This window comes from Rhodnius prolixus, unplaced genomic scaffold (assembly GCF_049639745.1).
Source record: "Rhodnius prolixus isolate KJV_2025 unplaced genomic scaffold, Rpr scaffold_5, whole genome shotgun sequence".
In the NCBI taxonomy this organism is placed as follows: Eukaryota; Metazoa; Arthropoda; class Insecta; order Hemiptera; family Reduviidae; genus Rhodnius; species Rhodnius prolixus.
Window position 1 is genome coordinate 36,101,335 of NW_027411624.1, and position 27,403 is coordinate 36,128,737.

The window sequence follows — 27,403 nt, forward strand, 5'->3', positions numbered from 1 at the left end:
ACATGTTAAAAAAGGCTCCATAAATGCTGTTACAGAATACAATGGAGTTAGCGGTTGCCATTTTAACATTTTAAGTTTATCACGGTAAGCACGTGTGAAACTGAATTCGGAATTAGAACTTGTCTTATGTTACCAGAGAATTGTTAATAAGTAGCATTCAAATTTCAATTATGTCAGGTATTTGAACATTTCTTTTTTTAAATAAAATTATACACAGCATATCTTGTTACTTCTGGACATGTAAACCAGTACCGGCTTTGTGGTTTCAGTGATAAATGAACCATGTTTTCACTTATTTAATTATTTTTTATTTTTTCAAGGCAGATAGAACTAATAAAAGGAATATAGAAATTATTGTATGATTTCTTACGGTTTTTGGGGTTCTTAGCTGTGAAGAGAAACATAAATTTGATTGCGTTAACAAACGATTTGTGTATGTAATAGAAAGAAAAAGTTACGTTCAGGTCTCTCTGTGTTTGCTATTTTTTAAGGAGTCCTTGGCTTGAAGTTGGCTATGTATGGTATTTCGTAAAGAAATTTTGGTTCCGAAATTATGTCTCAGAAATAATAATACCGTCTTATAAATAAGTGTCATTCCTCAGAGATTTATTGTTACCCGATATTTGGCATCCCAGGCTAAGAAGCTACCTCATTCCACTAATCCACAATTGTAACAATAATTATGCTTCATGCCTTTGCGTGGTGAAAACTATATTAGTACAGCAACTTACGAGAAATTATTTGTTATCTGATCTTAAATTTAGTGTTTGGTGGTATACTTAGGCGTAACATTTTAGAGAAATTAGTGACTTGTTAACTATTTGATTCCCAAGAGGTTAACAATGCCACATTTTTTAAATATCAAATTTCAGTAAAACTTGTTCGTATCTTAATTTTTTATGAGATGCAGTAAAAGCTACCTAAGATTCTTAAAATTAAGAAATTTAATAAATTCTGTTTCTGCAGAAGAAATTTTCAGAATGGCTCTTATTGAGCATTTTTTTTTTACTAAAAACTGATTAATTTGAATATATGATTAAATTACTTTAAAAAAAATAAATGATACGGGTTTGTTTTCTATTTATTTAGCAAAGTTTCAAATTGTTTTTGCTCAAGGTAGACATAGCAGTCAAAATGTATGATTACTGAAAACGGGCTTTTAAACTTAACTATAATTAACTTCGAAATGGGTTGTTTGAATAACAAGTTTACTTTTCCTCTAATGAGAACTCTACGTCTATATAAATCATCAAATGTTTCCAGTTCTTCTCTATTACATATTCTTGAAACCATTCTAGCACATTTCTTTTTGTTGGAATGTTGGTAAGTTCAGTTTTTCAACATTTATTTTGTTGGTGTCACGAGTCAACATAAATTGTACTCTCCCAGCAATCTATTGTATTTTCTTTGCCGCTCTGACGAGGACTATTTATTTTTTACTCTTACTTTTTTTGCTATTCCCCGTTTAAGTTAATGATCCTTACGCGTTTATACAGTATTTTATACTGTCATTGAAGATATTGTATCCAGTGAACATTAGATTAGGTATGGAATTACTTTCTTAACTGTTTTAACCCTTGGTCGTTGAGGAATTTCCATGATGTGTCAGATATATTCTGCGATAAGTGAGAATCAATGACTTCTAGTGCAGGATTATATCAATAGGAACGATTATTTTGGTTTCTTTCATACCACTTTCTGTTGCGCCTATTGTTGTTGACTTTTCTGAAGTTCACTTTTTAATATAATAATTTAAATAAGAATGAATAATAAAAAATTTCCATACAGTTTGGTGACTTTAATTAATTTGTGAACCTAACAATAATTGACTGTCTATTTCTCGAACTTGCTATATTATTAAGCGCATTACTAAGTAATATAATCATTTATTTTGAATTTTGAGATTTGATATTAAAAAGTCATGCTATTTCAGACGATTATGGAGGTAATCGCTTTGGGAGAGGTGGAGGAAGAGGAAGAGGTAACCGAGGAGGAAGTTTTAGTGGTGGAAGAGGTCGTGGGAGAAATGACCATGAATCTGCTGAAACTCCAAGTAATTTCTATAATTCTGCCAAGTATGAAAATAACGACGATGATTGGGAGGAAAACCCTAGAGACAGTGATCGTGTGAAGTCCAGCACCTTCAGAAGTGGCGGAAAAGGGTATGGTGGCTATGGTAGACAAGACCGTAATGTCACTTTTGATAATGATGATGATCAAGATAACCAGAGCGATGATGGTAACAGACAAAGAGGAGGTGGAGGTAGAGGATCTGTGTCACATGACAGGAGAAATTTCGGTAACGATTGGGACAGTGGTAGTAAAAGTTACAGCAGAGGTGTGGACAGATTTGGTGGTGGTGATGGTGGTGATTATCGAAAAGCTCGAAATGAAGATAGTCAAAGAGGTCGTGGGCGTGGTAGGTGGGGAGGTAAAAATGATAATAATGATTCAGGTAATTATTATTCGAGAAAAAGAAACGAAGATAATTCACCTAGCAGGAGTGATGATGGAGATAGACGTAGAGGTGGTCAAAGAGGTGAAGGAACGGCAGAAGAGAAAGATGAGAAAAAAAAAGAACGATATATTCCTCCGGATCCGACTGATGATGAAGAAGTAATGTTTGGCACTGGAATTACATCCGGAATAAATTTTTCTAAATATGACAACATTAGAGTGAAGGTTAGATTTTATATAAACTATTTTCTAAATTTGTAGTTTTCAATTATAAAATCAAGTATTCAGTTTGAGAGAAAAAAAACTTGATTTTTTTTAATTTTTTTATTTATTTTTTTTTTTTTAGGTTTCTGGTGAAAACTCCGTACCGCCGATAAATAAATTTGAAGAAGCCGGTCTAAGAGATCTAGTTTATAAAAATGTCAAGAAATCCGGATACATCACTCCTACACCTATACAGAAGTATGCTTTGCCAACAATCATGATGGGTCGAGATTTAATGGCTTGTGCCCAGACTGGGTCCGGCAAAACGGTAAGTTTACTTTCTGTTACTTTCACTTAATATGATTGCGGAAGAGAAAGAATTACTTCTCACTCAAAGTTTATAGAGATTTGTTTATTTTAAATCATTGTATTTATTCCAGGCTGCGTTTCTCATCCCTATAATTCATACACTTTTGGAAAGTCCATCCGAGTTGATTATCACATCAACTTCTGTGGAACCTCAAGCGGTTATCATGAGTCCAACAAGAGAACTTACTATTCAAATTTTTAATGAAGCTAGAAAGTTCGCCCATGGCTCCATTATCAAAGTGGCTATGGCATACGGCGGAACTGCTAGTTTCCACCAAGCTTCAGTCTTAATGGTAACTCTTATTTGATTTATTGTTATAGTTCAGTAGCTTTAATGGACCTATTCCTTCTAATAAACCACATTCGTACATATTAATCTACCTTTCTTATTTTCTTAAAATATCCAGAGAGGCTGCCATATTCTAGTTGCCACTCCTGGCCGACTAAATGACTTTGTATCACGTGATAAAGTCAAGTTTTCTTCTGTAAGATATTTTGTTTTGGATGAAGCTGACCGAATGTTGGATATGGGTTTCAAACCGGAAATTGAAAAAATGTTACTTCACGAAAGTATGGTACCTGTGGTAAGTGAATTTATTAACTAATTTATTTTATTTTTTGTTGTTAGTCATATTTATTATTAATTTAAGAACGTTCAAAATAATTCTATAGAAAGCAAGAGTTTCTAATGATTGTATAAGTCTTCCATTTTCATGTTGCCTCTTCGACTTATAAATATCTTTTTATAACCTCGTTAAATCGTCTGTCATTGAGGTTTCATTTTATTCTACCCATACAATTCTTGTTTAGATTAAATTTTTTCCATTGTCGGGTCAAGATTCAGGCCTTACTGTGGCTAACAATTTATTAGTATACAGGGTGTTCATTTTAAGACGGCTCAAATGCATTTCATGCTTAAACGGTTAATCTGAGCGAAAAATGGTAGAGGAAAAATTTGTTGCCCGTCACCTCTAGTTTCAGAATATGTGACTTGATTTTAGATTCCTACCGCATACGCGACTGACGCGCGACCAAAAGTGAGGGTTTGCAGTTGACCCCTATTTTCATATACACCGTTTTAAAGAGTATAAAAAGTTACGAAAGAAACCGGAAACCACAATTCGATATCTTTAAAATTAAAGCTGTAGGTCATTTCAAAATCTGGTATTTATATTTCAATTTTTTAACTTGTTATCAAAGAGAAAGAAGAGCACGCGATAGGTCATTTTTATGTATTTTTTCATCCCCTTTCTACTAAAAATATTGCCAATGCAGTAAAGCTAGTATTTTTCTTAATATCGGGAAATAAGTCGTTTTCCGAGTTATTTTTCTAAGAAAAATCAAATGTTAAGAGCTTTAAATGTTATCAAGCAGTACACAAAATGGCTAAAAATGAATTTTACATCTGTTACAAACAATAAGGTTTAATAATTATTTGGTAATTTTGGGAGAGTTGCGTTTAATTACCAAAAAAATTGGAAACCACCTGCCTCATATTTAAGTAATCATTATCTTTCATGTAAAGGATCAAATTTATTCCTTAATTTATCAAATAATGCACTTTACACAACTTCTGAAGCATGTACTGTGCCTTCAAAGGTGCCTCCTCTGGCTCGCAAGCCAGGTTAGCCAGGAGGTTATCAACTGTTCTCTGTATCTGAGGAGGCATCTTTGAAGGCACAGTACATGCTTCAGAAGTTGTGTGAAGTGCATTATTTGATAAATTAAGGAATAGGTTTGATCCTTTACATGAAAAGCCATTTTGTGTATGCTTGAGAACATCTAAAGCTCTTAACATTTGATTTTTCTTAGAAAAATCACCCGGAAATCGACTTATTTCACGATATTAAGAAAAATACTAGCTTTACTGCCTTGGCAATATTTTTAGTAGAAAAGGGATGAAAAAATACATAAAAATGACCTATTGCGTGCTCTTCTTTCTCTTTGATAACAAGTTAAAAAATTGAAATATGATTAGTAAATACCAGATTTTAAAATGGCCTAGCACCTTTAATTTTGAAGATATCGAATTGCGGTTTCCGGTTTCTTTCATTACTTTTTATACTCTTTAAACCTGTGTATATGAAAATGAGGGTCAACTGCGAACCCTCACTTTTGGTCGCGCGTCAGCCGTGTATGCGGGCAGGAATCTAAAATCAAGTCACATATTCTGAAACTAGAGGTGATGGGCAACAGAATTTTTTCTCTACCATTTTTTGCTCAGATTAACCGTTTAAGCATGAAATGCATTTGAGCCGTCTTAAAATAAACACCCTGTATAATGTTGCGACCATTTTTGGCTACGCTTGTAAGAGCTGGTACTCTACATGTGGAAGTATACATGCTGGTACTCTACAAATTATGATACGTGTTTTTCAAATTACAGTTTGATGCTACAAGATGTACTAAAATAGATGGTCTACATGGCTACTAGATCTTGCTAGTATTAAGCATTTTATCATTGTTAAATAAAACGTTTTATTTTTTTATACATGTTTATGCAGCATCAATCCTGAAATAAGATAAATCTCGATTCATGACTTCATACCCACATGCCAAATATTAATCAAATACAATTTAATTTAAGGCATTTTTGGAATAAGGTTTTTGTTTCAATATTTCCTTGCAAATGAAGGTTTTCTAATTCAAGTTAAGGTACATACAATAAGGAATGGATAATTGTATTACCCGGTTAAAACATCTAATGTTGCAAATGTTTATTTATGGGTAAATAAAATTCTATGTTAATCTGTAAATAGGCTTTAATTGAAAATAACGCTTCTGTATTATTAATATTAGGCACTCATCCGTGAATCATGGTTCGCATGATTTTCTTATCCTATCTGGTTTCATATTTTCGTCCACCTACAGAGGTGTACATCAGATCCCATGTCAAAAGTTTTGTCAAGAGATCAGTCATGTAATTGTGGCAAAAACTAGATATTTTTTAAGTTGAAATTGGAATTCAGATCAAAATTTTGTTTTCCATAACCCATCGGGAAAAAAACCCTAATCATAATATATTAGTACATTAGTAATAAATATGTTTCTTTTCCACTCCATTTTGTATGTAGTGCAAATCTCGTGCAAAAAGTAAAAAGTGTCATGAGTGTCGGTAGAGTTATTTCCCAATGGTAACTTAAAGCTTGTATACTTATTTCTTGGAATTTGAGTAATGATAGGTAATATTCACTCCAACTTATAATTATTAATTACTTAAGTTGGATCTTTTCTTTGGATTACACTTGGGTTCTTTTCATAATTTATAAACTTAACAAAATTTTACTTCATTGTTATTCTTATTTAACTTTAAAGGTGATTTTCATATTGCAGGTTATTATCACATAACACTTATATTATCTGCTATTCTCCTGCAGGGTCAACGACAAACAATGATGTTTTCGGCCACATTTCCTGAAGACATACAACGTTTAGCTCAAGATTATCTGAATAATTATCTCTTCATAGTTGTGGGCATTGTTGGAGGCGCTTGTACCGATGTACAACAAATATTTGAAGAGGTGGCACGCTTTGATAAAAAAGAGAAATTAAAGGAGATTCTGTCCCAGACAGATGGTTAGTTTTAATATGAGCACTTAATAAAAGCAAAAAAAAAAACAAAAATCTAATTTAAAAGGACCTTGAATAAGCTCTCGCAGTTTTTTGTTTTTGAAAATTAATCCTTTATTTTTAAAATTTGTGAAAAACAAATTATTGAAAAACATTTAATTTCATTAAAACATTTATTTTATATATTGTCCCTCGCTAGCCACTACTTTTTACCATCTTTCTGGCAGCATTTGAATGACACTTCTTTTGAGGAAATGCAAGAGTCGGTCCATTTTTGGATGGATTTTTTTTTGAATGGAGTGCTGCTCAGCCAAGCCATGTGCCATCGAGCGGAACAAGTAGTAATCAGAAGGGGCGGTGTCAGGTTTCCATTTAAGTGTTTCCAAATAGTTTTTCATCGGATGTGCGACATGTGGCCAAGCGTTGCGATGTAGCAACATCACTTTGTCGGATCTCTGCTGGTATAGTGGCCGCTTTTCTTTCAATGCGTGGCTCAAACGCATTAATTGTAAACGATAGCGATTTTCCGTGATGGTTTCCTTCGGTTTTAGCAGTTCGTAATGCCGAGTAAAATCTTAGAATCATGGATATTTGGCTTTGCTTTGATACATGCATGCTAGGTTTACCCCACGATCTTCTACGCCTAGGGTTATCATATTCTATCTACTCTTCATCGCCAGTCACAATGCGATGCAAAAAACTTTTACTTTTCAGCCGTTGACGCAGCAGTTCACACGTGATAAGACATCTCTCGTTTGGCACCCAATGTCCTTGCTTTTAAATCATTCCTACATGCTTTTAAACGTTTCGAAACCGTTGTGTGATCAACTCCTAATGAACCTGCAAGTACAGCTAGCGTCTGACATGAGTCTTCGTGAAGTAATGCTTCCAATTCTACACACTTAAATTCAAGTTTGGTTATAGGGATAAATTTTCACTATAAATATCCGTTTGAGCTACTCTTAGCCCAAAAAAGTGGTTATAAGAAAATGGTCCAGTTTTGTTTAAACAGTAGATCAGAAAAACTCCTAAATCTCAGTAATATTAATATTTCGTTTTGAGTACCGTCAAGGGATCTGACAGAATTTGACAAAGAAAGAAAAAATCCAAGTAGAAGTACTATACTGCTTTATAGAATTTATTCCTCAATGAGTATCCCTTAATTCTAAGGTTTAATTCCTGTAAAATGTACTGCTTACTAATAGTATAGGTTTTTGAAATTCGATGTTCGAAAAAATAAGTAACTGAGAATTGTAAGGAAAAGACGTGCGTTTTCACGCCTCCACAAAAAAAAAAAAAAAAACATGCAAGAGGGTTTTTTTGTTTTATTGACACGTGCTCAACTATAAAGCTTTCACTTAGAAAATTTTTTATTTTCTCATAAGTTTGAAGAAAATTTATTTAAAACTGTGAGTATGTACAATAGTTTGAGCAATTTGTATGTATTTCACGTAATTTTGTTTTAAAGATAACATCTAAAAATAATAAATTGTATTTATGAATAGATAAGGAAAAAACGTTGGTGTTTGTGGAGCAGAAACGAACAGCCGATTTCATTGCGGCATTTCTTTCGGAAAATAATTTTCCAACTACATCAATTCATGGCGATAGACTTCAGAGTCAGCGAGAATCTGCGCTTAATGATTTTAAAACTGGGCGTATGCCAACTCTTGTGGCAACAGCGGTCGCAGCAAGAGGTTTAGGTAATAAAATATTTGTTTATTTTTCTTAAATGTAATTGTTTTAATGGATGAACAATATTAAATGAAATCCACTTTTTGTTAATAAATCGAATTATTAGACTCCTGTGTTTAGGGATTAAAACGTTTTTGCTGTTTAACAAAACTATTGAACTTCATGTGCTTGTAACTTTAAAGTTACGTATTCACAACTGTTTCCGAAGTATACATCCTTCACCAGTTTTTGGTAATTTTGCCATTTAGTTAAATGCAGCTTTGTGTTAATTGAAACATTAGTGAAGTATAACTTGTGCCCTCAAGTTTCTGAAATAGAGACTGACTGATTGAGGTCACATCAATTCAATCCACATGCTCCACTGAGATAGTCATAACAGGATTTATCTAAAATTTGCTGTGAACAGTCACGTAGTTAGATCTGTAGAGCAAAAAAAAAAAAATGTCTACGATCTTTTCTGTGAGGGGCTTGCTTTATTTTATGATCAATGGTTTTCTTCAAGATGAACATTGTGGGAAATAGTGTTAGGTCAATGTGCCCTTCAAAATCAGTTTTGAAAAACCATCACAGTAGTTATAATAGATTAATTTGGAAATCCCCTGAATAAAAGAAATGAAAATGTTTTCTCAGAGCAATGGCAGTGTGTGTTTTCAATATTTATGTCTAAAAGTAAAAGTCGCAGAATGCCTCAAACTTAGTATTCGGCTTAGGTATTCTGTTTTCACTTCTGATAACCAAGGGTATTAATTACTACAACGAAATTGCGAATCTATTGATGCGAGTGTTACTTTTGTCTCAAAAGTTACTTCTTCAAAATGTTACACTGACGAATAAGATTATTGTTAGACTGGATATGAAATTAATAGATATTTTCTAAATTCTGAATTTATTTCGAAATCGGACTTAGCTGTTTTTATTTAACATGGAATAACTTTATGTAATTACCATATTTCCCAAAATCTGTTAGTTAACATTAACTAACAGATTTTTTAAGATACGAGTATTTAAAGTTTTTTTGTTTAGCTCTTTTCAGAAAATTCTGTTTGAAGTTTGAAAAGGACATGAATATGCATCACAAATACGCTTTTCAGTTAGGCCACCCCGCCGAAATAATCATGGCTTTTCAATTAATACATCTTTTATTTTTCTTTCAAAAATGTCAAATTTATTTAAGTTTAATTAAAATAAATATTAATGTTTTATATCTCATAAAAAATTTGCTTTTCTCACTTATCCTCTTTTTCAAAGTAACTGATTTAATTTTAGAAAATATGAATTTTTCATGACCTAATTTCGCGGAGTAAATTATCCATGTCAAAGCTGCTTGTTTCTAGTTTACAAAGTGCTGGTTAAAGCTAATTTATTTCTGTAATTACAGATATAAAAAACGTGAGCCATGTTATTAACTACGATTTACCAAGTACAGTTGATGAGTATGTGCATCGAATTGGTCGGACTGGTCGAGTTGGTAATCGTGGCAAAGCTACATCCTTTTATGATCCTAATCAAGATTCAGCAATTGCAGATCAACTAGTCACCATATTAAATCAAGTATTAAATTAATTTTTGTACAATCTGTGTCCAAGTAGCTTTCTTCAAACAATATAGTTTAATAACTTAATGATTATATTTTTATTTATAGGCAAATCAGCCAATACCTGACTTTTTGACATCATCGATGAGTGGAGCAAAATCAGAATCACGTAGTTTCGGCAATGATAATATTAATCAAGGCTTTGGTGGCAGAGACGTCCGAAGAGGACCTTCGGTTGGTAGACCTTTTGTTTTATTACTGCATTATTATTATAATTTGTTAGATGCTTCATTCAGATTCATTGCTTCTTATTCGTTACTCACAATTTGCTTCTTAGCATTTTTGTTAGTGTAATAAGGATGGTTTAAATATAAATAAGCAAGGAATTTTTTTGCTTCAAGATTAGTTCATTGTATAAAGTTTTGCAGTCGCAAAATTATGGAAAAAATATAAATATTTATTTGGTTGCGACATTAAGCTTATTATTACTTTGATAAAAATCCAGACTAAGTGCACTGTTCGCGTTTAATTTTTGCCTGCTCTTCAGAAAAACAGATTTTAGTTTTTGTTAACTTGCTACTGTTTAGAGGGCGGCCAGTATTATTGTTGAACTAAAACCACTTGTCCATTTCATAAATTTTTATGATTGTCCAGTAGGAACTTTGATAATTCTCTTATACATTCTTTTCTCTTTGCAGCAAAGTTACCAAGCAGATCGATCTCCTCACGTCCAAGAAGATTATGAAGAATGGTGAAAAGTGGAATTGATAAATAGATTAGCTCTGAATGCGGAGTTGAATTTTGAAATATAATATGTATTTTCTACTTATCTGACTTTGTTAAAAAGATACAAAAACTTTTCTTTAAAGTACAAAAAAAAAAGAGTAAAACTTTTAAATATTTAGAAGAGACTTTTTAGAGCATTTATTAGTTTCATGTTATTTTTTACATACATTTTTTTTTTTCAAGTAAAAAGTACGCGTGGTGCAGTGTGTTTTCGTTTAAATATTAAAAAATATGACTTTATATTTAGTCTTCAATGACGTGATAATGGTTCTTCTGTTAGATGCAAAATCTCGTTAAAAAACAAAAAACAAACACAAACAAAAGTGCCTTCAAATGTGATAAACTAGTTCCTTCATTAATAGAAATGTTGCTTTTTTTAAACAAAATAAGCATAAGAGATATTATTTTGAATAAAAATAAGAAATCTTCTATTATTAAGATAGATAAATCTCCTAAGTGATATTTAGTTACCTAGATACAACAATCGTATTTTTTTCACAAGGCAAAACATTATTTTTCTATTAAAATGAAAATATTTCAAAATAATTTTTTTTTTTTTAAGTGAGTTTATTTGTTGCATAGCTGAACTACTGTTTGTATTCCCAAGTACTTAGTACTTTCAGTTATCGAATATGTTTATCTTCCTTCTAGATTTTATTTAGGAAGATTTTTTCTATTTCATTAATTACAGTGCATTATAAAAATGGAAAAGAAAAAAGAAAACATTTAATTTTTATAATATTAATTTGTTTTTATTATATTTTCTAAATAAAATATTTTCTTTTCTATTTATCAGTTATTGTTCTCGTAGATAAATTTAAGATTCTCGCTTCGATCTTCGCGAAAAGCGATTCTGGCCAGTTCTGACCAAAAAAACCAGTGACCCAAACAACTGTCCGACATGGTGAATCACTTTTCCAGGAAGCCAGTCGTGCACTACTAAATTCACAACTTAACGTTGGATAGCAATGGTTTCATTTCAACATAAGTATAGTTTAATTTTAATAAAATTTATAGTAATGAATACAATGCAACAGTTTAAAAACAATTGAAGCATTATTTATATTTAAAAAAAGAAATTGATATGACTTCATTGTTTTTAAGAAGCACGTCATCTTCGCAGAAATGTAGCATTTTACGTTTCTAACCAGGCCAACCACAAAGATCTCAGTGTTCCTTTTGTAAGCGACCTTGTCATATCCCGGTACCGAAAATTTCTTAACACTGTCTCAGGCTCCACGCCCCGCTTTATGTGAGAACATTCTCAAGAAATTGAAGTATTTTTATATTTTTAATTTCAGGTATCCATGTGGCCTTTCCAAATTAGTACTCTATCCAAAGTGACACTTGATTACTTGGTGGAATTTTTGCATGGAAATTTAAAGTTAGCTAATGCCAAATCCATCGCAGACTCAATTTTCTCCTTTAGGAAGAAGGACAGAGACTGATTTAGATGCTTATAACGGTAGGCAATTTGAATCACACCAATCGTGTGTACCAATCCGTCATTAGCTAGGTAAAAGTTGTTAAATCTGAAGTACTTTTGTTTGACAGGTAGTTTCACTAAGAGCTATTACTTGGTCAATGTACTGTTGTACATTTAAATAGTTTAGTTTCTGTCTTAAAGTGTTTCTGCTAGGCATAGAAATGTTATTATTACAAATATGCCATCAGAAAGCCACTCACAAAGCTTGAATATACCATCACATTACATGTTCTGTGCTGATTAAAAGTTTTCCTTTAAAGATTTTACTAATTAAAGCATTTTTAAATGATTAGAATCACATATTCATTCATACTTTAGTTAATCAATAATTATTTCGCAGTGAAAATGCAACAATGTCCGAGTTCTAAACTTAAATTCTCGCGCCTCCCTCGTATAAAATACCTCCCAACTTTTCAGTTCTAAAAACATGCACAGAATTAAAAACAAAAAATTGAACAGAAGTTTTAAACAAATAATAGATTTCAATAATTTTATTTCATTATTTTTACAAATGTTTGACAATTCATTAATATTTTGGATAACACCATGTAACCTCCCTAACTCAGTCCATAAGTGTACGGCACAAGAACATTAGAAAAGTAGAAGTCTCTACATTAATCTGGTAATCCTACCTCCGAAATAGATGGAAGTCCGAAAACCTAAGCCTGTACGAAGACCTTTAAAAAGAAAAAAAAAATTGTAAGAAATAATACTTACGTAGTAGGGCACAGAATAAAATAAGAGGATACATATTTGTTCAATTAAATTACAAGAAGAGAAGAATAGAGAGAAAATATCCGATCAAAACTAGTACTGTGAAAACTAGTATTAAAAACCAGAATAACCACAGATGATTGATGAATCATTACGTACGACGCAGCTTCTGAAAAGTCAGACAACCAACATGAACGTGTACAAAGAACGTACTAACGAAGAGAAGTATGAGAAGAGTTAGTTCTACATTCAAGTGAACTAAAGAAAGCTGCAAGACGTGGAAAATAATTTCGTTAAGGTTAATTCGCATCTACAACGAGTTAGGCGATGAAATTGACTTTTTTATTTTACATTAGCAGTATAACTGTTGGGTCATTACACCAAAAGAAATAGATTTAATAAGATTGAGCCTTATCCAATTATATTAAGTAATTTATGTATGTATTACATTAATTATAATTACAATTTTCATTTCTTTATATTTTTGTTATTGTTGTTTATAATATTGCCAATTTAAGAAAAATAACAAGGTGACAATATGTATATATTATAAATTTTAGGATATATTATAAAAAAGTTGTTCAATTTATCGAAACGGGTATTTATACGTGATGGTGATTTCGGCACTTCAGTTGAACTATTGGATCAGATAGGTTCGTAGATAGGTCTGATATAAAATTATAACAGGAATGAAGTGCCAAAGAGCAGGAGTAGAATGAGAATTACTTGCTGGAGCAAGTGAGTGTTATGTGAACAAGACCTTCAACAATTCATCGGCTTCATAAGGTATTTTGCTTATCTTTGTCACTTGTCCCTTTTCTCATATTTACTTTAATATCCACCAAGCACTCGTTACAATTCAATTTTAATTTTTCTTACCAATATTAATGAAGAAGTGTTACGAACAAGTAAATTTAGTTATTCAATTTTCAACGGAAGTATTTGTTTTTGATAAATGTTTTTACGAATCAGCAAGTATGGTGTGCGATGAAAATTCATAGAAAATTCAAATTAGTTTATTTAATAGCGTACGTTCATTAATTCATTACGATCTTGAGTCCAGAGCTTGTATTGAAATGTTTACCTGCCGCCTTCTGTTCGCTTCCTTAAGCTGAACCTTTGTGATTGCCCTGGATATTACAAAGGTGTCCGGATGTGGAAGGAGTAAGGATCAAGAACAACTTTATCAATCCTGTACATTCCCCGTACGAGCTGGCGTTCAACATAGCTCAGTTCTCGGTCCCCTTATATTTATTATTATTCTGCTATGTCCTAATATAGGACTGTGTACCTTTGCGAAAGTAAGAGCCATAATTTTTTTTTCCAAATCTTGATCATTTTGCCACCCTCTGTTCATTTAAGACTCTTCACAGTGTTATGCGGACTTCGCTTAAGAAGAATATAAAATAAACGCGGGGAAATGCAAGAACATAAAAATTCTCTATGTGTTTGCGAAATTCTCCTTCACATAACTGTTTCTTGACTAAAGATTCACTTCGATCTCTCACACTAGAACGAAAAGAAAGGAACCAAACTCTGCATTTAACTTCTTTTAAGCCTTTTTGGCAGACGCTAAAAACTCTGTTATCAATCAGTGACTGCTACAGCTGCTGATTGAGGAGAAATCTGTACTTATGATAGACATCGTGGAGTACTAATTTTCTAATCGTCAGTGAATCCAGTTTCCCTATTCAAAAATCTAGGAAAATAGTACATGTTCTTCGGTTCGCATTGATCTTACTATGCATAGTGACCTCCATATCCCTTTTATCCATTATTTAGCAAAATTCTGTTTTCCCGATTTTATGGTTTCATATGATTTTATAATACTTAACATGTATAATAATATTGAAGAATTACTTCATATTATTTTTGTAAAAATAGTATATTTAAAGAAAATTGAATAAATTGAAAGTTGTGACCCGAGAAATTTGTTAATGCTCCCACCAGAATTCGTTGGTGTATACTAAACATCTAAGACGTTGGTGCAACCACCAAACTAAATTTATTTCTGGTAATTGTATAGTTATCTGGAGCATCATTATTATTTCGTTGTAAATGCTGTTTTGTTTCAGTAATCCGTTTGCAGTTATTCTAGTCTTCAATAAGCTGAAAGAAGCTGAAGAAAAACAAAATTTAGTTTGGGAATTCTTCTTTGCTTACTTTAATTACAGCTGGTTTTGATTGAATATTGGACACATTTAAAAAATAAATATATGTAAAGCGCTATGTTGAATAATCTAAAAGATAGGTTGAGATGCTTAGTTCTAGGAAGGATTGCGAAGTCATCCTGAGGTAAGACAAAATTAATAGTAAAACTTAAATTTTCGGTATCGAGTTAAGTTTTTATTAAGTAATAAGTGATATTATCATCCGATAAAAGTGCATTTAAGTTCGAAGTCACCTTTGAGCCAATCACCTTCAATGTATTTTCATATTAGCATAAAGTAATTGCAGAAGATTGAAGACTTACTGTTGATTGATGGATGCAATGGATTAGCATGGCTGAGAAACAACGTTAATTTGTCTTATACTCCACATCTTCAACTTCTTATGAAAATCGTTAGTTTTTATTGATTTACTTTTGGAAATTTTAGTTACGTTACTTGTAAATAGTGAACTATCAATACATCTTATGGAAATTTATTATGAATTTACTCGCTTGTTATACCAATATTATTGTCCTATAATTATTTAATAATAACATAAGATTGGTAACTTAGATTGATAGCTTGTGAAGAGAGTAGAATTTATAAATATATTATTTTGGTATTGGCTCTATTTAAATCAAAGGATAAATCAGAAATTGAAGTTCTTATATTTAAATTAAAGGGCAACCTTATTAGAAATTCTATACATTCTGTTCTTCCTTTAATTTTTTAGGAATGGAAAAAAAGACATTGTCATGCCAATGCTATCTAGCGGCAATTGCTTAAACTAGGGACATAATTACATAAAAGCAGTTCCAGTGATTACCGCTAGGTAGCATGAACATGCACTTTGACACTATTAAAATAAACATCAAATAACCTCACGAAAAAAACTGTCCAGTAAGGCAGTGGGTTAAAAACAATGGTAATTTGGTTAAGTCGAGATATTCTCTTTATCATGTAGCAACAATATATAATAATTTGCTTTACTTATTAAATGTTTTTTACCCAAGTTGATAAACATTTTATATCGTCAGTATTTTAAAAAGAAGTTTTACTCTAAAAAAAATTCCACATTTAAAATTTACTGTTTTTTTATTTATGATTGATAGTTTTGAGTTGATGCTGCTGTAACTAAGACAGTGAGAACTGTACATACCTTAGAAAACTGATTGTATTATCTATTTGCATTGAGCGATAACTTCCTAGGAAATTAAATACTTGTTTTTGCATCATTAAGGACTTCTTGCAGATAAGCAACATTTTTTGGGTATACTTTTATTTTTAATTGCGAGTTGATGTGATTAGAAGTGTTAATGAAATTGACAAAGACAGTTGATAGTAGATGCATTTTAAGTGTAGCATGTAATTTTAAAAAGTTGATTTTAGTCTTCATTATTTTGTTTCATAAAAATGTTTCAATGGTCATAAGTAGGTAGATTTAGTTCGTACCATGTTAATAATTTTTGGTCGTCTTCATTACTGTAAAAGTAAATTGCTAAATACGATTTTGTATTTGGGAATCGTGAACTTCCACATAAATATTTACATTTCTCTCATTTGAAGGAGAGAGTAATCAACTTGAAATTCAAATTAATAATGAAAAGCTTAATAACGCCCTAGAATTATGGACCTTGGATTTTGCAAGGTTCGCACCAGTAGATTTAAATTTTAACTTATTGAAAATTGATTTTTTTTCTAAATATCTGTAAATTACAATGAAAACAATTGCATAAATAATAGTTTAAATAATTTTTATTTATGTTCTCAGCGTTCTTTCGACATTCTAATGGTAATTCTGAACTAGTTCAATTCAAACAAATGGCTGGTTTGATTACATTGATGTCATTTTATCCAGTGTAACTCATTTTAACACCCACACCAACAGTAAGTGCATATTTTCAGCTTACAGCATGCTGTTTCTCAGTGAAGATATGTCTTATTATCTACAGTCCACTCAGTCCATGAACAGACAAGACAGAAGACACACCAAACCTGAAATGTAAAAGTTTTACTTTCTAAACTAGCCCTGAAGATGACCTAGTTCCTAGGTCGAAAGCTCAGCAAAATAAATTTTACTCGACTGAAATGGCAATTATTTTTTCATCCTATTCAAATTACATGTTATTTGTTTTAATAAACTGTTCAAAATGGAAGGGATTAGCTATGCGGTTAGCGTACTGGACTCCCACGCGGAGGTCCCGGGTTCGAATCCAGCTGCTGACCCTTAGACTTTCTCTTCCTAGGAGCTTCTTACAGCTCACTGTCCGGTGATGGACAGTGTTGTCTGTAACGAGAGAACACTGTCCGGAGGCCGGCAGTGCACTGAAAAAAGCTTCCGGGCGCCAATAACGTTAGATGTTGACGCGCCTTAAATCATAAATAAATAAATAAACTGTTCAATTTGCTGTATTTTAAAAAAATATATAAATTTAAAAAAATAATCTTATTTATTCTCCTTTTTATCTCAAAATAAAAGGAAAAAGTTCAAAAAAGTTCGATAGCGAACAGACAACAGGATGAAAGAAATAATTTCCAAAAATAAAATAAACTGTTAAAAATGATTTATTAACATGTTTGTACAGATTTATTGTTAAAAAGTATTTATTAAAAAGAAAAACATGAAAAGAGATTAGAAATTGCTGCGACAATGGAAGGAATAAAAAAGAAAACCTTTAAAAAAAGGAGAAGAAAAAACATTAGAAAACCTTCTTAATTTCGATGTAATTTTTCTGCATTTGATAGTTGAAAATCAAGAAGTAAAAACCATTGTAAATAGTAAAAAAGAAAAATTAGTTTCAAAAATTGCCATAAGGTAGCAGCAGTTACTGGACCTGTCAACTATATAAACACATTTTAGTTTACTTATTTGCCACCAGGTAGCACTAAAACTATGTACATCTGTTAAGTTTCTCTTCAGTACGACTTGAGCATTGAAGGGGAGAAGGTCGCTCTGTCGCTCGTCACCTCAAACATATCTACTCTTGTGCCACATCTCAATCATCAAATATGAAAAAGGTATGATAAACATATGTTTGTCTAGTCTAAAAATCACTGTCGTAAAAGTACATTAAAGTTCTTTAAGAATTTTAAAAAATTATTCCAATCATCAAATATAGATATCATTACATATGTCTGTCTAGTAAAAAGTAAGAATTATTCTAAAATATAATAATCACTATCACAAATATAGACGACAGTTCTTCTATAAGAATTATTAAAAAACTATTCAAATATGAAATAAGGTATTAATACAAATTTAAGATATTAATTAAAACCCCGCCCTCCCTCCCTGCAAAATCACTCACCTATATAGTCTGGCAGTACTACTGCACACTCGAGAAACAGGATGCATTTTATGCATTTTTCTCAGCATAGAACAATTTATTTTAGCTTACTTCCGGTGTCATTAATTAACACATACCTAATGCCATCTAAGTATAATGTTGCCTAATTAAAAGAAAGCTCGAGCTACATAATAATTAATAAAAACCATGGAGTTAATAAAGCATGAACTGTAGTTCGAACAGTCACTCCTAGCTAACAGAAATACACTATTTTAACGATTAGATTTCTCTTTCTGGACATTAGAGGCCTTTTTAACTATTTATTTTATGTTTTCTTTTTTCGTATTTTTGTCATTATTATTATTTTTTTCTTCTTATTATTATTTAAGAAAATAAAAGGAACAATAAGTACAACAATATTAATGAACTACTTTTTTTTATTATTATTTAAAAATAATTTATAAAAAAATCTTGCAATAAGTTTAATAAAATCTTTACAGAGTTTGGGAAAACTTCAATCGACTGGTGACTCACAAGACTCATACAGGACTAAGATTAAATGTGAGTGAAAGCAAGTCCTATATAAACCAATGCTAGATTGTAATTGTAAAGTCTATCATTTTTGAAAAACAGAAACTAAAAAGCAAATTGAACTTTTATCACCGTTTCACTGAGATGCAGTAGTTTCTGTATAAATTAGTTAATAATAAGGCTATTCTAGTTTATACAGCAAGGGATGATCTGTTGTGAAAAACAAGAATCAAATACCATATGTAGAAATCGTCCTCTAATTTCACTCGAACACTCCTGTTTTATGGTTGATAGTTAATATTAAGGCCGATGTAAGAATGAAGATGTTGGTACGTTTAAGTACGAAGAAATAACTATAGGAAAAAGTGGAAATAGCCTCCTAATTTCACTGAAATGCTGCGATTTCGTATTTGACAGTTAATAATAAAGTCAATGCTAAATTACAAATAAAGGGTCGATCTATTTTGAAAAAGAAAATGTAAAAACTATTTTAAATAGTCTCCTAATTTCTTGTCCTTGCCTAGTTTCGCCTGAATACTGCTGTTTCTGTATTTGATTGTTAATAATAAGGTCAATTCAAGTTGGTAAATTTTGCATCGATGTATTTTGAAAAACAAGAAGTAAAAACCATTGGAAATAGTCTCTTAATTTCACTGTAAATGCTACTGTTTCTGCATTTGATAGTTAATATTAAAGGCAATCCTAGACTGTATATGTGGGTCGATCTGTTTTGAAAATTAAGAAGTAAAAACCATTGGAATATTAACCATCACCAGTCTTCCAATGAAATTAGCAAACAATTTCTCCTATTTGCAATGGTTTTTATTTCTTGTGTTTCAAAATAGATCGACCTAATTAGTTCAATCTAGCACTGGCTTTAGTGTTAACTAATAAATCCAGGAGCAGCATCATTCCTATAAAGTTAGATGAAAAGATCCTCTTTTTCCAATGGTTTTTCTTTTTTGTTTCTCTAAATAGATTGACCTAGCGAATACAATCTGGCATTGCCCTTAGTATTAACTGCCTTATACGGAAACATGAGTTATTCTAGTGAAATTATGAGTAATGTTCATCTTTTCTAATCGTTTTTACGTCAGGTTTTTAAAATAGATCGACCTAGCTTACACAATCTAGCCCTGGTCTTAATAATTACGATCAAATACAAAAACCAGAGAGTTGCAGTGTAATTGGGAGAAAAATGAAAGATATTACTCATTTCGCATTTTTTAAATGATTTGACTAACATATTCATCCATATTTTATTTAACAATGATTATTTCGTATTGAAAATGCCATATTTTAAATTTCGTCCCCCTCCCCGCATAAAATACATTTCTTACTTTACGGTTCAGAGTACAGAGTTAAAAAAAAAAAGAAAAAGTTAAACGTGTAGAACCTTTAAACAAGTTCTGGATTTCAATTATTTTAATTCATAATTTTTACATATGTTTGACAATTTGTTAATATTTTGGATAACACCATGTAACCTCTCTTACACTGTTTGCTCAGTCGGGAAGAGTAGTGCGGCATGAGAGTGTAAGTGAAGTCGAAATCCCTACCTAATCTGGTTATTCTACCTCTGAGATGGTTAAAAAACCGAAACTGATAAGGAATATAAAAATACATCCTACTACGGACAAAATTGCAAATATTATTATGTACTGCGGACGTAACCTGATCCTCATCAGATTAGTAAATTCTTAAGCCTTTAGGAAGACCTGTAATAAGTAAAGTTCCAAAAGTGTTACCTCTTTATCTTTGGACCTTGGATTTTGCAAGGTTCGCACCAGTAGTTTTAAATTCTAACTTATTGAAAATTGTTTTTTTTTTTTCTAAATATTTGTAAATTACAATGAAAACAATTGTATAAATAATAGTTTAAATAATTTTTATTTATGTTCTCAGCGTTCTTTCGACATTCTAATGGTAATTCTGAACTAGTTCAACTCAAACAATTAGATGATTTGATTACATTGATGTCATCTTATCCAGTGTAACTCATTTTAACACCTACACCAACAGTAAGTACAGATTTTCAGCTTACAGCATGTTGTTTCTCAGTTAAGATACTATGTCGTATTATCTAAAGGTAAATAATAAAGTATACAGTAATAGATTAAATGCCTAGTAAGTGCAATGATTTTTCTAAATTCTAACTATCCAGACGATGCATGAACTTAAATTTACGTTTTTTTAAATAAAATAAAATTAAAAAAAAAAAAGTGCTTACACTTTTAATGATTCTCTATCATCTTAGGGGTTTTTAGCGATCAAATTGGTTTACTGAAGTGAATTATTGTCATAAACATTAGTGTTGTACAGATTGCACATTCAGAAGATTTAATTATATAATTTGTTGGTCTTTTTTACTTCTTCAAAACTGAACTTTTTTACAAGAATTAAGTCGAAGTATCTCAAATAGGCAGATGGGGCGTGTTGTCATCCGCTATTACAATATAATAATAAATCTTTATTTATAATTACATAAATTTGGCAAAAATTAAAGTAAATTGTACTATTAAAAAATAAAAACAAAAATAAACCAAGTTATGGCGATAAACTAAATTTATACACACTTTAATAAACACCAGCAAGATAAAATCAAAATTTCCTCTCCTTAGTTTTATTCAATAGGTTTAAACTGGTATCTCAAAACTAAATGTGACATCTACATAATACTCATATTTCTGCGTAAATATGCTGATTTACAATAATTAACAAGTGCCATCCAATCTTTTCCATTCAGCAAACCGACCATCTATCTCTACGGTGGAGAGATAAGTTCTTTTAAAGCATTTATATCTTAGATCACCACACGCTTTCAATTCAATCAAAAAGTGATGCAAATCTTCGACAAATGGTAGATCACATAATTGGAAGGTATTTTAAACGAAATGGATCCCAGATTCTCAATTCTTTGTAGGTATATTAATATTCAGGATTCTAGGTGGTATATTATTGTTAAACATACATTAATTTGCTCTAAAATTGCTATATTGATCAATCAGAAAAGTAAATGTTGAACGTATGTATTGAGTATTGGTTTTTGAGCTATCTTAGTGAAATGAACATCACATTTAGGGTCTTAACTGTTCTTAAGCTTAATATAACATGTATAAACCATGTAAATGATAAAAGTAGAACCTAAATTTAGTTTTTATTTATTAATATTAATCAATAGAAAGGAAATTGATTGAGTGTTCTTACGGGAAATAGGAAGATTAAGGTAAAGGCGGTTTTGAGTTATTTAAAAAATGGCTCATAGGTAAAAGTTTAAAAACTAAACGCCTAAACTTAACTATTATTCTTTAATATGATTTAAAATTCAATTATAAAGCGTTAATGATCAGCAATTGCGAGCTTAAATTTCATTATGAAAGAACATTAACGTAACTAGGTTTCCCACTCCAAGGCTTACATATGAAGCAATTTCAATGCAAGATTAAGATCTTACTACTAACGTAGAATTAAAGGCAATTAAGATTTTGTACAAATATTAACTTAAAACATAAAATTATCTCGTAGGTTCGTGGAAATTCGCCACTTGTAAGAGTAGGTAATAGGTTAAGTAGTTATTACGGATTTTCTTAAAAACTCCTTCAAAGATTTTGTTCAAACTTTGTGTGCTTCTTATTAAGGCAATATTTCATAAATTATATTTAAAACCGTTTTCTGAAATCTTATTTTGAGACTATTTTTGGAGTAGAACTTCAGCCCTAGGTCAAAATCGTAAACTAGCATTTAAATAAAATTTTAAGTTTCACCACTAATTTATTATTAAACATTAACTATTATTTAATAAAATTCCAAATTTGAAGGAAATCTATCGAGCAGATTTTCAAGAATTAGCCAAAGAAGGTCCGAAGTATAGGTGCTCATTTTCGCCTTAAAAAACTATTTCTAGTGGAAAATCAATTTTTAGCTACTTAATTCAACTCGATAATTTAATATTATTTCATTTTTTAATAGAAAAAAATTAGTATTATTAATTTTTAATTGGAACTACTTTTTGTATTCTTCCGCAAAACCATGTGCTTAGGTGTGACGTCATAAAGTAGTCCCAAATTAATTATTAAAATAAAGACTTTAAACCTATTAATAGGGTGGGAAAATCATTTTTATATTTAAATTAACTTGTTATTAATCCATTTTAAACGAAATTATGTTTAAATTTGATTTTATAAAAAATCCAAGTTCAAATATGGCGACTAACGGATTTTTGCAGTCAGTTGCCATTGGGCTCCCGACCAGTGAACATCTATGCAGTTCACGTAAGTAAGATTTTATTTTTTTTAAATTAAATTCAATCAAATTGTTATTAAAGTTAATAGAAATATAAATTAGTGATACAACTATATTAAATTTACTGAGTTTTAGATATTTTTTTTATTAAAAAATTAAAAAAATTGAATTAGCACGTGGTCGACCAATGAATCTTGCATGCCTGAACAAGCAATGATTCGTATTTCTTTAATTAATTTTCTATTTCACTTTATTAATTTTTACATTTTAACTTGAAATTAATTTTTATTATTATTTTAAATATTTTTTTACTAAAAAATTAAAAAAATTGAATTAGCACGTGGTCGACCAATGAATCTTGCATGCCTGGACAAGCAATGATTCGTATTTCTTTAATTAATTTTCTATTTCACTTTATTAATTTTTACATTTTAACTTGAAATTAATTTTTATTATTATTTTAAATATTTTTTTACTAAAAAATTAAAAAAATTGAATTAGCACGTGGTCGACCAATGAATCTTGCATGCCAGGACAAGCAATGATTCTTATTCCTTTTATTATTTTTCTAATTCACTTTATTAATTTTTAAATTTCAACTTGAAATAACTTATTTATTATTTTATTTATTTTTTTTTTTTAATCAGTGGTAATTTTTAAAATTCATTTTAGATACATATGTAAGTGCATTTAAATTAATATTTTTGAATTAATTTGTGCTTAGTTTTTTTTTTTTTTGCAACTTCATTATTGAAGTAGCTTCGTACCATGGGACATTTCTTTACAACTTTACTAAAACAATCATCAATAGTCCAAATTATGAAGTAAGGAGTCACACAGATCTTAAATTTTAGACAAAAACAAGTAAGTAATAGAATTCATTATATTATTGAATAAGAACTGCCAAGTTAAAAGTTTTAATAGAAATTCAATTAGTTTAAACTAAAAATAATTATTGAAATGATTTAAGAATTCAAGTGATACATGCTACAATCTACAATTTTTTAGTATGGAAAGTTTAAATTTAGATTTTACACGAAATTTTACGGAATTATGAAGCCATAATATAAAGTTAGATATTATCTGATAAGTATTTAAAATTTACCTATATAACAAAAAAATTAAAATAAGATTTTGAAACAATTTTAAAGCGCTAAATATGAAAGATAAACTTCACTTTCGGATTAAGCATTGAATAAAAAGTAAGATATAAATATCTTTGATTTAAAATACACTAAAAGAATTTATATGAGAAATGGGTAAGTTAATTACTTCCTAAAAGTTCATCTAACAATCATCTTTAAATTCATTGTTCAAAAACAATATCGAGATTATCAGTTAGTACATTGCACTAATAAGGAAAGTTATTCCTATAATTTATTGTTATTACGAAATTCGGGAGATAGAGGTTTTTGGGGAGCGAAAACTGATCTCTACCTCCTCGAGGTGCTCCCTGGGCAACTACTCCCGGGAGTAGGCTAACAGAGACAGTACACTTTTCCAACCTATTACAATTATTTTTTTTTTTTCCAAATTTAATTAAAGGTTGTACAAAATAAAAGTGTTATTTGGTGCAGTATCGCGAACGTTTGAGACATCTATATAAACACTATACAAAATAAATACTAGAATATTCTTTTATTAACTAATTCTAATCCATGTAGAAAAATTAGTTTTAAGAATTGACTCTATCATAAGTGGCGATAAAAAGTGATAAATGGCACTAGTTTTAGTTACAGTATTAGTGGTAGCTTAGTTTAAATAATACATTCGTTTTAGAGTAGCTAAAGAATTAGGTATCAGTTGTCAAAATAGGTATAGTTTTAAGAATTAGTTATAAAAGTAAGTAGATTTAAGAATTAGTTACAATAATAGGTAGTTTTAAGTATTGGTTATAAAAGTAGATGTAGATTTAAGTATTAGATATAGAAGTAGGTATAGTTTTAAGAATTAGTTATGAAAGTAGGTATTTTTAAGAATTAGTTACGAAAGTAAGTATAGTTTTAGGAATTAGACATGAAAATAAGTATAATTTTAAGAATTAGTTATAAAAAGAGGTATAGTTTTAAGAATTAGTTGTAGAAATAGATATATTTATAAGAATTACATATATAAGTAGGTATACTTTTAAGAGTTAGTTATAAAAGTAGATAGTTTTAAGAATTAGTTATAAAAGTAAGTATAGTTTTAAGAATTAGATATAGAAGTAGGTATAGTTTTAAGAGTTAGATATAGAAGTAGTTATTGCTTTAAGAATTAGTTATAAAAGTAGATAGTTTTAAAAATTAGTTATAAAAGTAGGTAGTTTTAAGAATTAGTTATAAAAATAAATATAGTTATAAAAATTAGTTGTAGAAATTGGTATAGTTTTAAGAGTTAGATATAAAAGTAGGTATAGCTTTAAGAATTAGTTATAAAAGTAGGTAGTTTTAAAAATTAGTTGTAAAAGTTAGTAGTTATAAGAGCTAGTTATAAATATAAGTATAGTTTTAAGAATTAGTTATTTATAACAGTAGGTAGTTTTAAGAATTAGTTACAATAATAGGTAAGTTATAAGTATTAGTTATAAAAGTAGGTATAAATTTAAGAATTAGATATAGAAGTAGGTATGGTTTTAAAAATTAGGTATAAAAATAGGCATAGTTTTAAGAGTTAGTTACAATAGTAGGTAGTTTTAAGAATTAGTTATAAAAGTAGGTATGGTTTTAAGAATTAGATATAGATGTAGTTATAGTTTTAAGAATTAGTTATGAGAATAGGTAGTTTTAAGAATTAGTTATAAAAATAGGTAGTTTTAAGAGGTAGTTGTAGAAATAGGTATAGTTTTAAGAATTAGTTACAATAGTAGGTAGTTTTAAGAATTAGTTATGAAAATAGGTATAGTTTTAAGAATTAGTTATGAAAATAGGTATAGTATTAAGAATGTTTTATAAAAATTGGTAGTTTTAAGAATTAGTTATAAAAGTAGGTAGTTTTAAGAATTAGTTATAACAATAGGTATAGTATTAAGAATTAGTTATAAAAATAGGTATAGTTTTAAGAATTAGTTGTAGAAACAGGTATAGTTATAAGAATTAGTGGTAGAAATGGGTATAGTTATAAGAATTTGTGGTAGAAATAGGTATAGTTTTAATAGTTAGATATAGAAGTAGGTATAGTTTTAAGAATTAGATATAAAAATAGGTAGTTTTAAGAATTAGTTATAAAAATAGGTATAGTATTAATAATTAGTTATAAAAGTAGGTAGTTTTAAGAATTATTTATAAAAGTAGGTAGTTTTAAGAATTAGTTGTATAAAAAAGTATAGTTTTAAGAATAAGATATAAAAATAGGTAGTTTTAAGAATTAGTTATAACAATTGGTATAGTATTAAGAATTAGTTTTAAAAGTAGGTAGTTTTAAGAATTTGATATAGAAATAGATATAGTTTTAAGCACATTTAAGGCCATCATATCAGTTTACATTCAATGAAAAAGCGCAGGTGTTGAGAGATTAAGTTTTAATAGATATTTGCAATAAAAGTAGTAGGCTTAAGCCAGCTTCATTCAAAAAATGATGCAACTTTCTTCATGATAGTTCCTCGATTTGATTTTTATTTGTTGCTCCAAACAATGCAACTAATAAAGGGGGGTTTTAAATTTGGTTTCTGTCATGAGATTGACACTAACATAGTCTTATAACAAATTAATATCTCAGATAACTGAATTTGATGCTAACTTCCAGACATGCAATTTTACTCTTTTATTCCTCTAATACTTTCTGCGCCTTACACATCTTTGCACGTTAAAAAAAAAAAAAATTGCTAGCTTAAATGTGAGACTTAATTCTTCTAGGGTTCACTAATACGTTGTATTTTAACAGTATGGTACCATACTACTAATATCCGAGCAACTAAATAATTTAAGAAACGTCTGTGGCGAATAAAACGGAGCCGTACTGGTGATATTAGTATTAGCGGGACTTCTAGGCAACGATAAAATCGAATATCCGGGTATTTCGATAATCCGAGAACGTCAAAATAATTCGGTATTAAATATCCTCCGTCTGAGCTAAAATTTTATTTTAAAGAGCTTAAAAGATTATTCGTCTTGGAACGTATTCGGGAAGTAATACGGTATGGCAAACGGAACTAAATCGGTTACTGGTGTTTTTCGATAATATGTGATCTCTAGAACAATAAGATACGACATATGACCGAACAATTAGTTAGCTCTTATTAATGTGCTAAGCAGAACTGGGCGCAGAGCAAGTAAAGAGTTCTAATTTAGTGAAATTGCTTGTCTTGCTTCGAATTCGTTCCTATATTTTACAGTTTATGTTAACAATAAGAAATAGCATGGAAATTTTTTAATTCCATGAAATTCCTTATTCTTGATAG

The 27,403-nt window shown here is 30.1% G+C and overlaps 1 protein-coding gene and 1 long non-coding RNA gene across 2 annotated transcripts; both read left to right on the forward strand.

Annotated features, from left to right (window-relative positions):
• The first annotated feature begins 16 nt into the window (after positions 1-16).
• On the forward strand, positions 17-11,405 carry vas (ATP-dependent RNA helicase vasa). Its single transcript, XM_074137627.1, has 10 exons — positions 17-177; positions 1,934-2,682; positions 2,804-2,989; positions 3,102-3,323; positions 3,438-3,614; positions 6,408-6,606; positions 8,106-8,303; positions 9,674-9,846; positions 9,938-10,063; positions 10,528-11,405. The coding sequence occupies exons 1-10, from the start codon at positions 171-173 to the stop codon at positions 10,582-10,584; spliced, it is 2,094 nt and encodes a 697-aa protein (XP_073993728.1). The 5' UTR covers positions 17-170; the 3' UTR covers positions 10,585-11,405.
• A 787-nt stretch (positions 11,406-12,192) lies between these two features.
• On the forward strand, positions 12,193-20,771 carry LOC141458984 (uncharacterized). Its single transcript, XR_012461326.1, has 4 exons — positions 12,193-13,601; positions 14,891-17,983; positions 18,753-18,813; positions 20,689-20,771. It is a non-coding gene; the product is annotated as an uncharacterized lncRNA (long non-coding RNA).
• The last annotated feature ends 6,632 nt before the right edge of the window (positions 20,772-27,403 follow it).

Excerpts from the sequence above, each read along its gene's own strand:
- vas (XM_074137627.1), top strand. Across the intron at positions 9,847-9,937 it reads TAGTCACCATATTAAATCAA|GCAAATCAGCCAATACCTGA; the intron begins GTATTAAATTAA and ends TTTTATTTATAG. Across the intron at positions 10,064-10,527 it reads ACGTCCGAAGAGGACCTTCG|CAAAGTTACCAAGCAGATCG; the intron begins GTTGGTAGACCT and ends TTCTCTTTGCAG.